The sequence below is a fragment of the Tyto alba genome, unplaced genomic scaffold (genome assembly GCF_018691265.1).
Source record: "Tyto alba isolate M040663 unplaced genomic scaffold, T.alba_DEE_v4.0 Super-Scaffold_3, whole genome shotgun sequence".
Classification (NCBI taxonomy): Eukaryota; Metazoa; Chordata; class Aves; order Strigiformes; family Tytonidae; genus Tyto; species Tyto alba.
Window position 1 is genome coordinate 17540348 of NW_024881304.1, and position 17517 is coordinate 17557864.

At 40.5% G+C, this 17517-nt stretch overlaps 1 protein-coding gene across 2 annotated transcripts in view; it reads left to right on the top strand.

Moving 5' to 3' along the window:
- Positions 1-17517, top strand: part of CNTN4 (contactin 4) — a 348713-nt gene that overhangs the window by 173339 nt on the left and 157857 nt on the right. For both annotated transcript variants that reach the window (XM_042799543.1, XM_042799544.1), the window contains exon 3: positions 7976-8115. In XM_042799543.1, coding sequence (XP_042655477.1) covers positions 8061-8115 — 55 coding nt within the window. In that variant the 5' untranslated portion in view covers positions 7976-8060. The remainder of the gene's footprint in view (positions 1-7975; positions 8116-17517) is intronic.

Sequence of the window (17517 nt, forward strand, 5' to 3'; positions counted from 1 at the left end):
CCCCCGGGGCACGGACCGGGCGGAGGCAGGTGTGTGACGGCGAGGAGGCGGCTCAGCACAGCCCACCCCAAAGGCCCCACAGCCTGACAAATATAAATGACCGGAGTGAGTTGGGAACTTGCATCTGTTGAGGTGCTGTAACTTCCTTGATATAGTGAAATGAAATCTCTATCTAGTGAATGTGAATGAATGCCCAAAGGAGGAAACACAATGTAAAAACTGACATTATTTTTCTCAGTCTTTTTTTTTTTTTTAGATAATTAATTTTTGCAGCATTCCACTCCCATTTATCATAAGCGTGTCTCAGAAACATGCTGCGTATGTGTCATTTCTTTTATCAGGCACAATATGCCTGTATATATTTCATAATGTGTGAATTGTGTATAAGTGCAACTCCAGAAGGGGTAATTTCAGTAAAGAAGCTTGAGATAGATCAGGATCTGACAGACGTGCTGTGAGAACGAGGAGAGCTCGGTGAGAGATGCCACCGGCACGCTCCCCCTACCCTTCATCTCCCCAGGCCACCTTTTCAAATTCCCTTTTCTCTTCCCTTATGCAAAAGGGAAGGCTAATATTTATCTCAGGACTCGTAACAGCAGCTACCACAGCAGAAAAAAATGTCTTTTGAGTGCTGAAAAAATTCAGCTATGTGTACATCAAAAAAGTATTACTGTGAAGATTTGCACTGTTGGGGACACATCTTTTAGGCACCTTCTATTTTTGGCCGTTCAATTTTGCAGGTCACTGATTGCATCTGCTGAAGAAAGCCTGTGACTCTCCCAACACACTGGTCTGGATTCAGCAATTAAGAGGCTGGATCAGGGTTGGAGATCTGATGTTTTGCTGAATCTGGGCCACAGCCGGCGTTGAGGAGCAGGGGCCGGCAGGAAACCGGAGCTGCCCACGGCCAGGACGCTTCTTGGCGGAGTGTATCGCAGCAGTGCTCTCCTGCAGCACGGGCTGCTGGCTATTGCTGAGCAGCAACGTGCTCAAAAGCCACCCATGATTTTAGCGTCTTGGACACTTCACAGCCCTTCAGAATCATCTCTTCCAGGATCGCTGATTCTCACGGGTTTTACCCCAGATGATGCGGTTCCTGCCCCTCACACTAACACGCTCACAAAGGTATCCAACCTCCACGTTACTTTTGGACGCTAAATTGTGAGAAGGATATTTCTCAGATCCTTATGGGCTGATACACTGCTGCAGTCCCACTGAATGGATTCCAATCCTGCTGATTTCCCTAACTGTTGTTAGCATTCTGTATCTGCTGCAACCTTGTTAGGAATTAATTCCTCATGCTGCTCCCCTGGAATAACACTGTTCAATCCCTTTCACAGAGAAAGCATTTTCCTTTAATTTAGAAACAAATTTATTTGTCTGTTACATGAAAAGAAACCTCATTGCTTTTGCCCCATGACCCCTTACTAAAGCCAAATAGTTTTTTTAACCTTCATTTATAGAGGACCACCCTGTGTTACTGTTCAGTGCATCAGACTGTGTGACTTCCAATTATCAGAGGCTCAAGGTTATTGTTCTTCCAATTTCTGAATCAGATGGGGAATGACCTCACCCTGCAACCAGCAGCAATGTGACTGGAGGATCCCAGTGGTTGGAATTCTCTCCATCCCTTTCCAAATGGTGTTTCTGGAAGCAAAATACATACTGTCTCTGACCTCAACATCTAGGTTGTTCTGGGCTTAAATTCACCTTACAAATTGCTAAGGAACATCAGCAATGGATAGTCTGTAGCCTACTCAGACGGTCTGTAGCTGTGCTTGAGCTGGCCTTAACATTACAAGAAGTTTTTCCTGAGATCTAAACCTTAATCTGTTTTGCATATTGATTCTTGTCATCCATTTTGGACATGGGAACAAATTCTTTCCTTCGATTTCAAACAGTCTTTTACCTGTTTTAATACCGCTAGCATTTTTCTTTTCGTTATTCTTTAGGCTAAGCAACTCCATTTGGTTTCTATTTATAGGACTTTGATAGACCTCGAAATCCTTTGTGGTGTTCTCCTATGGATGTTTGTGTTTGGGGCAAATCTCCCCTGACGTGCAGCACCAACTCTTGTGTGTAGCACTTCATCTGAGGCTCCCCTGTGCTGGGGTGAGTGACAGGTTGCTTACCTAGCAGGAATTTTCAGATTAAAAAGGACCTGCAAACCTACTTTGTACATCCCGGAAAGGTTTTCTTGCTCCTTGCACAGTCGCAGAGCATTTCTGACATGTTCAGCCACACGTAGATCAGCACAAAGCTAGCACCCAGCCCGTTGCTCCTTGGCACATGTTTGTTCTATTTAATGCCGCATCCTGTTTACTGCAGTACGCGGTGCTTCTCTCTTACAGAAATCCATCCTTCTGTTTCAGTCTGCTTTTATGTCCAATTTGTCAAGGTGGTTTCGAATTACATTCACATCCTCAGAGGTACCTGCAGCCTCTTAATGTCACCGGCAGCCTGAATAAGCACACCTTCTCTTCCACCATTGCTATTAATAAAAGTACTAGAAAATAATGAGACCAAAGACAGACTCACTTTGGCTGTTAACTTTCAATAATTACTCTACAGCTATGGCTTTTCAGTCAGTTTTATCCACCCTTCAGTAAAGTTATAGAACTGGCCTCCGGTGAAGTCTAAATTGAAAATTTCCGAAGTGATAAAATAGATAAAACACCTGTGCTGCAACAAGGTCTGCAAGGGTGAGTTCAAATCAGGAATGGACTGCATGCAGGCAGCCTGCATGCGTATCAGTTTTTAAAAATAAACAGATAATTTTGCCTGCCAGATAATGAGAAGGAGAAATGAATTTTGATGCTAAGTCCTTTGCAAAGTTGAAATTTTCATATTCTTCCCTCCTGAAAAGCATTGGAGGGAAGTGTGGCAGGCATACACCAAAGAGGACGACGTAAGCGGTGCTGCCAGTGAACACCGGGCTTCGTGGATGTTTCTTTCCAGAGAGAATGCCTCATCCTTTAAAGTATTTGAGGACTAACAGAACTGGCCAGTCTGCTTCATTGTGGTTATTTTGACAAAAATGGCTGCATTGCCCATTGTATGTGGTAGAGAGAGGTCAAAAATCAGAAGTTCAAGGGAAGGGTTTGAAACATTCCAAAGTTAAATCATTTCACTTACAACTAACTGTTTCCTTTTCATTATTTCTCTGTTAACGCGGATCCTTAAGTGTTAAAAGCTTAAACGAACACGTTATAGGATCTTTTCAAAAGATGGGACGTAGTCCTGCACTGCCAGGTCTGTGAAGTCTGTATACTTTTGGAAAGTGTTAGTGTGTTTGGAGAGATGGAAATGCTTAATGGAGGTTTGGTGTCACTTTTCAGACTTCCTTTTAGTTATGCTCCTAAGAATTGGGAAACACCGAGAGACCACATCTTTGATGGATGTAGATCTTTTTGTATGTGTATATTAGGAGGTATCTTTATCTTAGGGAAGAGGGTTACTTTTGAATCTTAGAGAACTTTCTGTGACTGATATTTCTACCTTTTTTTTTTTTTGTGTAGACGAATTGAATTTGCATTTATGCTAAACCCTTGTGCTCAGGTATTGCTGGGGCTAGCCTTTCTAGACTTGACCTGCAGTATTCATCCAGATGCGTACATTTGCCATACGCTTTTTACTTAGACATACAATCATTTTGTGCTCTCAGCAGCCGTACAGTCCCATGTGGTAGGTAACCAGGCAGCAGTTGGGTAACCTATAGCTCAATTCTCTTTTTTGAATCCAAGCCTGAAGATTATGATACTGTGCTTCTGTTTAAATAGCATGGTAATTCTTTGGAGGTTTTGGCACCATGGACTAATGTCACTGTTCAGGAAAGCTGTAAATTCCGGTTAGATGCTCACTCTTGCCCTTCGGTCAGATCCGTGACAGGCAGAGGAGAGGCACCACCTTAAATCTAACAACTCACATGTTAGTGCTGAGAGTGTTTTGTGCTTACCCTTAGCTCTTCCTTTGTTGAGGTGATTAAAAGATGCCTGTTGCTGTCTGTATGTGCGGCATGCTTCATTAACAGTGATTTATTTTGGAGTTTAGCAGAATTGGCACTGTGCAGCACACCGATGTGCAGTAGAAAAACGTGAGATGGTTGCTAAGGCTTGCTTCTTGGTGCTGCTGCTACTGCTGCAATACTTAGGGGTCCTAGGCATGTTTTGCAAAATTTCCTTCAGACTACTCATAAAATGGGGAGTTCATATAATGCAAATTATATCTACAAAAGTATTTTTTGCATTCTGTGTGCATCCATATACCTTAGTCTTAGGGTTTTCATGTCTATTTTGTTTTTTTTCAGAAGTGCTAATCATTAAACATCCAAGTGGAATTACTGAAAGACATGTCTACTAACTCAGAAAAATTCACCACAAATATTTCTACTGCATGCATCTTTTTTTTCCTTATACCCAGTTGCAGTCAGAGATCTTCCAGTCAACTTTTATTCATCAGAAACCTATTACAAAGGTGTCTTTCAAAAGAATTTGCAATGGATGCATTGCCAGAAGTAGAGTTAAAAAGGCATCCGCACATGTGTATTGGCACTAGGTTTTCTAATGGGATGCACTTCCAAACTGAAGCATAGCTATCTCATTTTCATCTTGAAAAAAATAACTTGTATAGTGCTGAAACTACAGATGCTTCTTTCTGGATATAAAAATAAAATATTAAACTTTGCAAGTTTTCAGGCCTGTTATATTCTCCTTCACAAGCAGTGCAAACTCCCTGGGGATTTTATAGACAGAAAACATTTAGAAATGGGAAGGATCTGTTCAATTATATATCTTTTGCTCATACACAGTGTTGCCTTTCCTAAAGTTCTTGCCATAAAAAGTCAACGTGTTTGAACAGTTTATACACAGCTCTGAACAATGAGCTTGCTGATATGAATAGCAGCAATGTTTACCGGAAAACATTTTGAAGATTGGACTCATTCACATGTGAAATAGAGAACTATCATGAGAATGAAAATGCAGCTGTATCTTGAATACTACCACATTTTAACCTTAGGAAAATATTTTTAACTGTAATCATCTAATTTACTTTTCACTCCTTTTTATGCTAAGACAGGCATCGTTTCTCTTTGGGAAACTTTCTGTAACATATGAGCTTGTGTTAGATGTTTCAGTAAAAGCCAGGGTGTGGGTTGGTTGTGGTTGTGCAGGGCCCAGGGCTCATCTGGCAGCCGAGGCTCCAGGTACCTGTTTTCAGTGCTGATCCTGGGAGGGCTGTTAGGGAGCACCAGGAAGATGGTGTTTCTGAAGCTTTATTATTAATCCAGCAATAGCAATTCTGGTCATGATGACAGAATGCGGTACTATTCCATATATTCAGAAAACACATGCTAGAGCCTCTTGTAGGAATATATTTTAAGGTAATTATTACTGGGTATATACTTTGGCTATATAAGCGTGTGGAGTTGCCATTAACATCGATGGAAATGCCAATGGGAGTCTGTCCCATGTATAGATGGTTTGTTAATGCCAGAAGCGACTGTTTCCATTCAGATGCCTGAACGTTTTTCTTTGAAGCATTTGCATCACTCTCTGATGTCTGCTGGTTCTCTGGAGCAAGTTTTGAGTAACTAAATAATAGGGAAGTCTTCCCGCCTTTCCACTGGACTTAATTGAATGTGCTGAGTATGAAAAATGTGTATTTTTAGCATAGCTTTTATTTTTGGCTGAAAGTAAGACCCAGTGATTGTGTCAAAACATCTTGGGAGGAAAGAAAGAGCCTGCTATTTTTAATGCCCTTATAAGCTAAAAACTAATTTACATTCGTAATTTTGTATTAGTGTTTTAAAATGCTTAGGGAAGCATGATTTCTTAAGTAGAAAAAAAAAAAAAAATCAGTTTGCAAAAACCACAAAGTAGCCAGAATTTTTCCTAAAGGAGTGGTGAGTCTGGAGAAGAGGAGAAGTTGCAGTGGGGAAGAGTAATAAATTGAAGCGTATCCAAGAATTTTCTTGCATATATGGAAAACTAGGGAATAAAATACCAACACAACAATCTCAGTTCAAAGAGAGAATCAGGGATGTGATGCAAACAGCCTTGGCACCTGCAAAGAGGATAGCCGTCTCCATGGGCCCTGGTGAAGGGTTGTCCCTCATCTCCATCAAGTCTCCAGAAGCACCATCCTCAAAGCCCATGGAATAAATAGAGGCATTTTGGTTGACTTGGTCAGGTCTGGGTTTTTATATTCCTAGCTTTTTTAACCAAAAGGCAGATATAATGCTTTCTTGCCAGTGGCACTGCTTACAGCTGAGAAGCTGAGTGCTGTTGTTATTAATCCACATAGCAGGAGGGATTTTGGTCAGCCCTTACACAGGCTGGCAGCTTGTGGATGGGTCTGCAGGTCCTTTTGGTGGGTTGCTGGCAGTAGGTTAAACTGGTAAGTGCTATAGCTCTTGTGCTTTTAATTAGGTATCAGATGTTGTAAATGATTGTTCTGTTCCAGTCCCACGTAGCTTGTTGCAGAGAGTGAGGAGAAAAATGGTAAAGCGTTGCATTGCATTGTAATAGAGAGAAGCCTTGTAAGTGACACGGAGGGCTTATTGATGGGAATAATACGTGGGAAAACAAGAACACGAAAGAATTCCAGCAGCTGATGGTGAATACAAGATTTATCTCAAATCTCACTTAAACTAGTGTAAAACCAAGAGCGATTTGCCTTTGGTAGAAATTTTCTGTATAGGTGCAGATATAACCAACAGAACTGGGTACATAGAGAGGCAAAATAGTACTTGTCCATGTGTCAAGACTATATAGGGTAAAAAAAAAATATGTTTCTTGAGTTCACTTATAAATGCAGAGAGTAACTGCTTAACTGTGTCAATCAATATAGATGTCTATGATGACATTTTCCTCCAAAAATTAATAATACTCTAACATTTCACTTGGGTTGTTACTGGGTTTCATTGATTAGTCCTTCCTGCTCACCCCCAGCTAGTCTAATCAGCCTGTGTGAGAACAGATGAATATATTCAATTAATCTCTACCCCCTTCAGAGTTGCATCTTCCAACCAGGGGATGAAGATTCTTAGTCTTCTCAGTGCATTGAACCTGGCTTCATTAGAAGAAGGTTCTCAATTGTAACTCACAAAATCGAGCAGAGACCTCTTATGATACCCCTTCACATGCTATTAGTCATGCAGTTTGTCTTGTAAGTATGAAGGCCCCTTAACTTCTAGCCTTCAGTGATATGAATAAATTATAAGAATGTGTGTCTGACTTGATTTATTTATTTTTAATATTTAAATGCCTGCTCTGGAAAAGGTTCCTTTCATAAAAACTTTTTTCCCCTTTGGGTTGCACTGAATGGGGGCTACTTTTCAGTGATAAGCTGAAAAAGTCTTCAAATTGCCTGCTTACAAATTTTAACTATTTACAAGTTGTAATAGAGTGTGAGGAAAAGATCAGGTTTTACCTGGAGATGTTTTAAGGGGTTTTTTTTGAAGAATTTTAGAGCAATGAGAATGGGGGCGGAATGGGAAAAGCATCCTCCTTTCCTGAGCCAGATGGGAACATTTCCTAGAAAGTGTCGCCTTGCAGAGATGGTGTCTTCACTTAATGGATGATGTTTGTAGAGAAAAGTGAGAGGAGTAATTCTCATAACTTTTCTCTTAGCTATGATCTACAGAGTTCACTAATTGCACTTCAGATTACCCCAGAGAGGCGGTGAGTGAAAACTGAGAGACGAAATCTCACAGCACCCAAATGGAAGATGCAAATACGGGGTTACAATTTGTAATCCTCATCTGGTACCCAGTGTACTTAGTCACAAATTACTCAGAATGATTTTAAATGAAATGTTTAAAAAAGTTTCTTTGGTCTTTAGATGTAACTTTCCTGGAAAAAAAACAAAAAACAAACAAACAAAAAAAAACCAAAAAAACCCCAAACAATCTGTCAACAAATAGAACGAGCAGCAATCCTAAATCTCCTTGTAATCTGTTTTTTCTCTTTTACAGATTAAAAATTGCCTAAACTTTCCAAGGAGCCCCATTCCCTTCTGTAGTTAACTGGACTCGTCTCCTCTGACCCAGGAAGCTGAAGATGAGGTTGCTATGGGAACTGCTGGTGCTGCAATCATTCATGGTGTGCCTTGCAGGTAAAGTGTCATTTTAAAACTTTGGATTTAAGAATGCCACTGTATTTCACACTAACGCAAAAGTGCACCTCATTTTATATACCAGTGATAAAATGACAAATAAGTCCCTCCTTGATGACCGGCATTACGAAAGGTTGCTGAACATATCAAGCTGATGCTCTTAATGAGCTCCTTTTACTGTTGATCGGTATCTCCACAGCAAGAGGACAATGTTTCCAAGGTTTGTTCTACCCATTTCTAGTTCAAAGTTTCTGTTGATGAAAGTTGTTTTCCCATGTTCTGTGTTAAGCGTTTCAATGCTCAATTAAACTTGCGTGGAGTACAGCTTTAAATCCCATTAAAATGGTGTTATGTTACATCTAAGACCTCGCTCCATTTAACAAATAATTAGAATAACATATTTCAGCGATATAGCCATCTTCTGTAACTGCCCTTGTTTAACTTTTTCTTCCTTGAGAGTTGCTCAAAAGCGTTCCCAGAAAAATGAAATTTCTGAGGAATGTGCCTTTTTCCTGGAGATGAAACAGTTCTTAAAGACATTTCAGATTTGCAGAGGGAAGGCAAAGCTCGCACCAATGCCTTGCTGATCTTCTCGTGCGCAGGGAGTTGTTTGTGGGCTGCTGCTGGGTGTGCTGGGGGAACTGGGCCTCTGCAGCAGGTGCTGCGATCACACCAGGGCTGTTGAAGCCTATTTTGAGTCTCTCTCTTTGCCTTTCAGCTGTTGTTGATTATTTCCTCCTTGAATTGGCATTATTATTCTTTAACATGTGATTTGTTCTGAGCGGGGGCGGGAAGGGGGTGTGTTACGTTTTAATTAATGTTTATGTCACCTTGGCATTCATCTGGATCGCTCTAATTTATCTGCTGCTTGCACTCAGAATGTTTCACTGCTTTGTTTAGTAACTTGTGCTTTCTTCCCTTTTATATGTGCACATTGTTAGGGTACTTTTTCAACATTTTAGGTAATAGCGAACTACTTATAATAGTGTTTACTTTCTTCTGCTTAGCTCTACTGAACACAAAGCCACTTTTATTCCGGTATTTATGGGTACCTATTTTTGAAATTTGGTTCCAAGTCTTTCTAAATGTGCTATGACAGTTTCTGAGCTGGCAGAAAATTGGATGCAGAGAGATTCTGCAATGCAGTGCCACACGTGTTTCAGGAATTGCAACCCTAGAGAAGTTAGGCTGCGGGAATACATGAAGTATGATCCTTTATTTTAAGCAAATAAACAAAAGAGTGGAAAAACAAAAGCGTGCAAAAATATTTTTTTACTGTAACTTCTATACTTAAAATATCCATTGCAAAATGTCTAGGGTCAGCAAAATAAAGTTTTGGGAGAATGTGTCGGGGGTGACCTTATCTTTTACATCTGTCCCCATGCGGCAGTGGCCCTGGTGCCCCTTTGGGGACAGCCAGTGGGATCCAGCTACTGCCAGTCCCAGCAACTACTTGGGCTTTGGTTTTGGTGTGTTTGCTTCCTAAATGAACATCTGTTCGCTAGAAATTGCATGAAAACTTCCAAACTCGTATCATTCAAGCCATTAAACAGCTGTCAAACCCAAAGCACTTAGAGTATCCAAATGTGTCATTAAGGGTACCAGTTATCCACCGCTGCCAGCGTGCCAGGAGAAGAAAGACATGCCAGAGCTGTTCACAGTCCGCATGGGATATTGCTATTGATTTTATGTACTGGGTGTTCAGATATCACGGTTCTTCACAGCAGGATAAAACACTCAGATAGAAAGCTAGATCAATTCTGGGACGTACTTAAACCAGCTACCTAGAGGTGCAAATCTACTAATAATTTCAGGAGCTATCCAGCCTCCCTCAAAAAGGCAGCAGCACTGCTAGAGGTCTTTCTGAGCTTACCTTTCAATCCATCACCCAACCTGGGACCGTATTTTTCAGACTATTTTTCTTGCTAGTTGTTCTGCGGTCGTACTGATAAAAACCAACGATGCTTTCTTTGGACTCAATAGTTGATGTATATCAGTTCAGGGTTTCTGATTATATTTTCAAGAGTCTTTTCTTCAGGTGTCAACGCTGGGAAGCAGTAACTGCAAATTATTCCTTTGGTGCCAAATAACTCTCATTTGTTAGGGCTGTCAGATTCCTTAAATAGCAGTTGTGGTAGTGATAATTTTAAGTTTGGGGGAGTAAGATGAGAGGCAGAATAGGCTGTTAAAAATAACACACAGCCCTTCAAATTGTGACTTTGTTAACAAACGCTCTTTCTTGGGCAGCCCCACGTAGATATCGTATACCCTGAAATGCATTTGTGTACAGCCTGGAAACAGTGATAGGGAAATAAAAGACATTGCACACAGGATGAGCCAAACTGACTGGTGTTAATAAAGATGGGACATAGTCCCTATGCCTGTAATGTGCTGGACAAGTATGAAAGGAAATTTTCTGTATTTTTGTGACTCTTAGGCAATTCTTTGCCTCATTAACTTCCTGTAGCAGTGAGTTTCACTGTTGAAGTCATATTTGCATGTTAATGAGCTGCAGTCACATAGACACGTTAGCAGTCTGAGTGTGCATATGCATATTTTATAATGTAATTTAACTCGTGAGGATCCACTCGCATTTTGACAGAAAACAAAAAAGGAGCCTAGGAGCTTTTGAGAAGTGTTTATGCTCTGCTGTGTTGTGCATGTGATTGGAGTCTCAGCTTTTTCTTGGAGGCCTTGTTCTTGCCATTTAAAAAGAAAGATCTGTGCTCACAACAAATACACCAGCCAGCAAGACTGGCCCTCTTTTTTTCTTAGCAAGCATCACATAAACACAGTAGCTTTAATAAATGAATTCGTCTTGTAGCTCTATAATAACGCTTCTGTTTCAACAAGTTGGTTGAGTCAAAGGGAAAGTGCTATTGCAGCTGTATCTATCTGTTCAATGCTCCTGAAGGGCTGACTGAAGTAGCTCCAGAAAGCACAAGCCAAAATACAGAATCTCATATTTGTTTTACACAGATTTGAATGAGTAAGGAAGCACTGTTCTTGCTCTCTGCTAACTTGTCTTTGCGAAGCCTCTCAGCTGTGTAAGCCTTTGTTTTGCAACAGATTAAATGGGCTGCACAAAGATTGCTGGCAATGTGTTTGTGGAACATGGAAGGTGATCCTGAAAGTTAGAAATACCTGTGTTGCTCCCCCAGAGTGGTATAGGTCTCTCTGCAATTTCTGTATGTCTACACCCTGTTACATCAAAAGCTAGTTTCACAATTGTTCAGGTATCCAGAATTAGATATTAGCTATATTGCCTCTCATATTTGAAAAAGTGAGATGAATTAATATGGAGAAGACCACATGTGCAAAGCTTATACATCGTTTCAGCCATCAGAACAGGAGTTAGAGTGGTATTTATTAATGGGATTTTTGCTGGCTGTCAATACAGGGAAGTTTGTTACTGGTGTAATGATATCCCAGCAACACCCATGCTTAAATTTTTCAAATCCAGGGACAGCATGATATTTTTCAATATGAAATTTTATCATATTTTTGATTAAGGTGGAACAAAAACCTTGTTTCACACTTTGTCTGCTGAAAAATGCCTTTTTCTAATCTAGAAATATGCACATGATAGCAGAAGTCAGGAAAAAAAAAAAAAGTAGTATTTCTGTGGAGTTTATTTTCAGTGGGGTGGGTATTTTTTTTTTTTCCCCAAAACTTTTTTTTTTTAACAGGAAAATATTCTTATAAATGCCTGTCCAGGCATTCTTTCTTCTTTTGTCATATGCGAATATTGCATAACCAAACCTCAGCAGTGATTCAGACCAGAATATTTAGAGCATGGCTATATAACTTGCGGAGAGGGGGGGCAGAGGGGGAAAACAATATATAGTCAAGTGTTCTCTGTGATTAGACAAAAATCACCATAATTTATATCAATGCATTCCAATGAAATCAGGTAACCAGATCTGTTAAAAATTAAACCTCAAAATGAATACAAAGGTGAATATTCACAGACCTATTTGAATTCATGCTTCTATCCGAGCATGTGTAGGTTACACACAAAAGAAATTCTGCTAATTTCGTGTCTGAATATAAATAATTAAACTAAGAAGTACTGTTGTACATATTCAGTGATGGTCTTCTATAAACGATGCAGGAATTCAATTTGTTCAGTGTTTTTTCTGGTGCTGTGTCGTTCACATGACTGCTGCTTTGATGTTACTGGGTAGCTGGAAAATGATTAATCTGTTGCAGTTCCATAATTAATTAATTTACATTTTGGTCAGTTCTGCAGCACTTTGCGTTTCTGTACCCAACTGCCTAATTAATGTGTGTGTAGCACTTGGAAGGGATAAAGCACCGAATGACTCCTATTAATTTAATCGCTTTTCAAACGCGACCCAGCCCTTGGCTTCGTGGTGCTCGGTGAGCTGACACCGAAGCTCGCTGGAGAAGGCCTTGCCATTGAGATCTGGCTTGCCCTTAATACTCTGGGGTATTTTCTGAGTTAATCGATGAGGTTTTTGTTCACTTGAAGCTCCTGTGTTTACAAGTGCTTTAGGAAGAGCTGTGACCGAGGCCCCCTGCGCCATCTTGTGCGCGGGCGGCCATTAGCTGTGGGCGCGCTGGTCATGGCGACAGACATGGGCCGGAGCGGCCACGGCATGAGGGGAACCTCGGCCATCTGTGCCTCTGCCGAGGGCTGAGTGAGTTCTGTACGTGTCCTTTGAGCTCGAGTTTTAATGTGTTACAATGATCGGATCCGCAGAGGGTTTGAGGCTTTAGTTAAAGCCGCCTGATCCTCCAGGGCCTCGGGGGCAAGTTTTGTGAAACGATCTGCTCTGCGCAGGCTCCAGGTTAAAATAAAGTTTTGACTGTAAGGACTTTGTCATGTCACGGTTCTGCTGAGGATCCCTGGAGAATGTACCTGTCGCCATAGCGGTGGGTGATGAGGTCACAGGAGAGCACTGATGTAACACCAACAACATGGTGTGCTAGGTGGCAATATAGGTTTTCCACTGAAAACTGAATACTTAACATTCTGTAACTTTGCTGTCTGAGCAGACACACTGCTGGAGATTATTGCCACAATTTCCCTGGTCTTCCTTTAAAAAAGTTTTTAAAAGCTGCTGAAAAGTGTGCTTTAAATTGTCAATAAAAGGCAGTGCTGAATAATTACTCCAGCAGAGGGCTTTGGACGGTCATTTTCTCGACTAAGAGGCATTTTCTGGAATAAAAGGTTGCTCTTATCAGAGCTGGGGCAGGCTGCTGCCCACAGGAGAAGATGGTAAAAGGTGGGGTGGAGACAGGTCGCTTGGACAAGGATACAGGTCACTTCATTGGGAGGGGCGAGCCATTGCTGTGGCAAATTCTGTTAATTTTTTTAACAGTTATGGAATTAGATTTTATCAACTCCCCGGCAGTGCCGGGACGCCAGTGTGATGTTGAACTCCCTAAGACTGTTAAGCATTGGTTCAGCCCTAGTTTTAACTCCCACCTGTATCCCAAGCAACATTACCACCTGCTGAATAAGGTTAAACTGATCTGTGTTAAATGTGCTTTTGCCATGTCAAGGGACGATTTTGCTATAGCTGGTAGTTTTGTTGTTAATGGGACCTGCTGGTGTAAAATTGAGGTAAGAGCAGCTGTAAGTGGTGAAGCGAAGGCAGTGAATGTTACAGTTTGCTGAGGGTAATGGTTGGCTGCGTGGGATCCTGAGACATGCTGTGGAAGCGATGCAGGAGCTGGCAGAGGTCCGTTATCTTCCTCAGCACTTGCGCTGGAGTCCTCCCAGGGAAAGTCCTTTCTTTGTACTTTTTGTTGCTGATTAGAGCTCGAGTGTCTTGAACTTGCACCGGAAAGCATTCCCCTAATGTCAGGGCAAAGTTCTACAAAATTCATACAATTAAAATTATCATTTCAATTTGGGACAAAAAGTCAAAGAAGTGGGGTCATCAGCACCACCAAGGGCATCTGTCTTTGTCTTCTCCTCCAATCCTGTCAAAGTTTGCTGCTGCAGTGAAAACCCTGCTAGAAACTTCATTTGGCTATTTCTTCTCCTCCTGTAATTTGTCTGCTGTGTTTCCAGGGCAAGTCTAGACTGTCTCTAAGGATGGACAGAAGCTTCCTTAATACATGTAAACAGAATTAGAGGTGCTGTTGAGGTGGTGGCAGTGATGGGTGATAATAATAACTACTAATATTAATATGGTGCTATGTATTATAGTACAGAGATTTGAAGGCAGAGGACATGTAATTCTAGTGTGAAGCAACTGATGCTAGAGATAAAAAGAGAATGGTTTAAACTAGGGAAATGAAGAGTGAAAGGGGAAGAAACTTAAGAGGGGAAGAATTGTTTGAGCTAAGAGGGCACTGGGATAAGAACAATTAAATCTAAAGCAGGGAACAGTTCATTTAAACTGCAGCCAGAAGACTTCAGCTGCCAAAGTGGGATTCTACAGTACTGCTCAGCTGTACATAGCTGTAAAGGGGAGCTAAGAAAACGTATGTGATTATGTGTAATTTATGCTTATTTGGGGATTATATGGCAAATTTTTCTGTGATTGCAGAGAACTTCACTGAGCCTCACAAAAAGTCTGTACACATTTTACATTCCTGATCTGGCAGCAGTGAAGCCCTCACTAGATGTGAACTGACTCAGATTTAGGCCATAATTTCCTAAATTATAAAGTTAGAGACCATATCAATGCAATTTCCTCATTTCTCTTTTACACGCAGATGATTAGGTATATTATGTTTTTCTCTGTTTAACTTGCAAGTCCATCTGGGCAAGTTTAATTACATCTTTCTCAAAAGTTATTGAGGTAAGATGATGCACTTTAAATAAAACAGAGACTATACAGACATTTTTATAAGCAGATGTGCCAACTATCTGGCTGTGTATTGATCCCCTGTGCATTTTATATGATGCCTCTTTTCAATTTAGCTTCTTTGCATTTGAATTAGTATGTAGGTATTGAAATTAAATCTCATTTAGGGAGTTGCAAAAATACCTACTTTTCCAAGCATCTATCAAATTAGGGAGAATATGGACCCAAAATACTTCTTTATTGCCAATACAAATGAAGTTTTATGGCAAAATTTGAGGTGATTAGTCTGTTGCTTCATATGTAAAATACTGTATGATTCTTAGAAAATCTAAATATTATTGGAAAGGGACCTCATTTTATAATGCTTTTATGGTCACTGAGGAAAATGAGAAGGTAAGAGATGAGGTGCAATGCAAAACCTGCCAGGTCGGGCACTCTGGCTTGCTGCTGGTTCCACCTCTGGGGTTTGATTTAGACAACGGCATCTTTGTACAATCTCAGAACTGCTGTACTGGGCTACGGTGTGCATCTAGAAATAACGATATGTATATTCATTGTGTGCAAGACACTGTTCTCCCACGTCTTGAAATTTCGGTTTGGAGTTTGTGCTTGCTGCTGTTTGTGTCTAATTGATGGGGAAAGTCTGGCATAACTGGTCAGAAACCTGCCTCTGTGTAAATATTTCATCCCCTGACACTTCCCTGTGGAGGTACAAAATTTCTTTCCTTTTTCTCCACACTTCCGTGGGTATTTTCATTATTTAGAAAAGTAAAAGGAGCCACTGGGGGAACCATTAGTTTCCAGTCAGACTTGTGGGGTTAAATCCCTTGGTTTTGTCTTCTGCCCTTACCTGGTTCAGCAGAGCATTAACTGACCAAAAATGTTGGCAGTGATCATTATTATTTGGAGAAAGGTCTTACAGCTAAGCAGCAATCAAGGGCAATCATCCAAATGGAATAGAAGGGGAAAGGGTCAATTCAACTTTGATAATTATAGTACTGTAAATGTAGGCTATAACAGAATTACCCTTTGCTGACAGTGAGATGTGTAAATAGGCTGGCAGAGTATTGCTGGCTAATGTTAGCCATAGCAGAACGTGAGGCTCTTCACTACATCTGCATGATTTTGTAGGGTTTCTCATAGAAATGCGTATTGCCTTCTGCAGCCAGGCACTGGTTGTTGCAAGTGCTCCGGGTCTTCCCGGATTTGGGCCGTTAAATAAAACAGATGCTTATGTATTCTTGCAAGTTTGTGATCAAAGTCAGACTATGGCAAGTAAGTGGGCTGCTCACAATAAATAATTGCTTTTAATGAATAGAACACAGAATGCTATAGTGCAGCTCATTCATCTGAACATTGTTTAATGCTGGTTTATTGAAGCATTTGTCAAATGCTGTGACAGTCTGTGCTCTGAAATTAAGGATACACTCATGACAGGCTGCACTGACTCATTATTGCAAGTTTCAGAAAAGTTTTCCTGTACATTACAATGAAAGAGCAAAACATGTACGCTATCACTTCAGTGCTTCAATTTGTTTTTCCCTGTGTATTTGAATTTTTTATTTTGCAATAAAATATACATATTTAGCTTCATAAATCAAACTATGACACAATTGTTAAATAGTCTATATCATATTAATTAGACTGTGAAGCAAGGCAAGCGTTACAACCATTTATAATCGTGTACTGAAGAAGTTGCTAATCAATGAGACAGGTAACTAATTAACCAGCCAGCCATCAGCATCTTCATCTGAAGCTGCTGACTTTCAACTTCATTAAACTTTCCAGGTGTCAGTGAAAATATGAAAAATATGTCTATCTTAATATATTGATGTCTCTTAATTGCACTTTTCTGAGTTTAAATGTATGAAGATTGCACCTGTCTTAAGGGAAATTGTCATTTATAAAGCATCCCATGTCCATATTGCATAGCTGGAAAGAAAAAAAGTAGTATGTCTGAGAAAGCTTTGTTTAAACTCTGTCCAGTGCATGTTGAGTACAGCATGAATGTAGATGGATTCCTCTTTGTGTCTGAAATACCTGCTATACCATATTTTAATTCCTATCTTCTAAGCCTTCAGGGCTGCAAAATAGATCCCTGGCAAGGTTCAGAGTATTATCCTTGTTTTTACTTTCGAAAAGCAGATAGTATAATGGGTGTTCAGTGAGACTTGGAAGAATGAATTATTTCTGCACCTGCAAGCTTGCTGTCTGTGTAAACAGAGCACGTGAAGTGCTCACAGAGAGCCAAATCGAGCTTTATTCCTGTAGCATTTACTCTCCTTCCATTTTTCACATGGTCCACATGAAATGGCATTTTCTCTAGGTTCTCACTCTGTGGGCTTTACTAGAAGACATCTGAGGAGGGACTTGAAAGAAGGCAGGTTGATGGTTGGGCTTTCTGGGATATGGAAGCAGGGAGTAGTGCAGAAGACAGAGCAAGATAAAAAGGGGCTGGAGGCAGCTGGATGCACAGGTAGAATGAAGATGAGAAATAAGCACTTCCTCAGCTACGGAAAAATTGTTTCCAGCTTCTTGATGTCAACTAACCTACATCAGATTGTTTTTTATAATATCCCTTAAGAGGGGAGTTATATATGAAATAAACAATGGC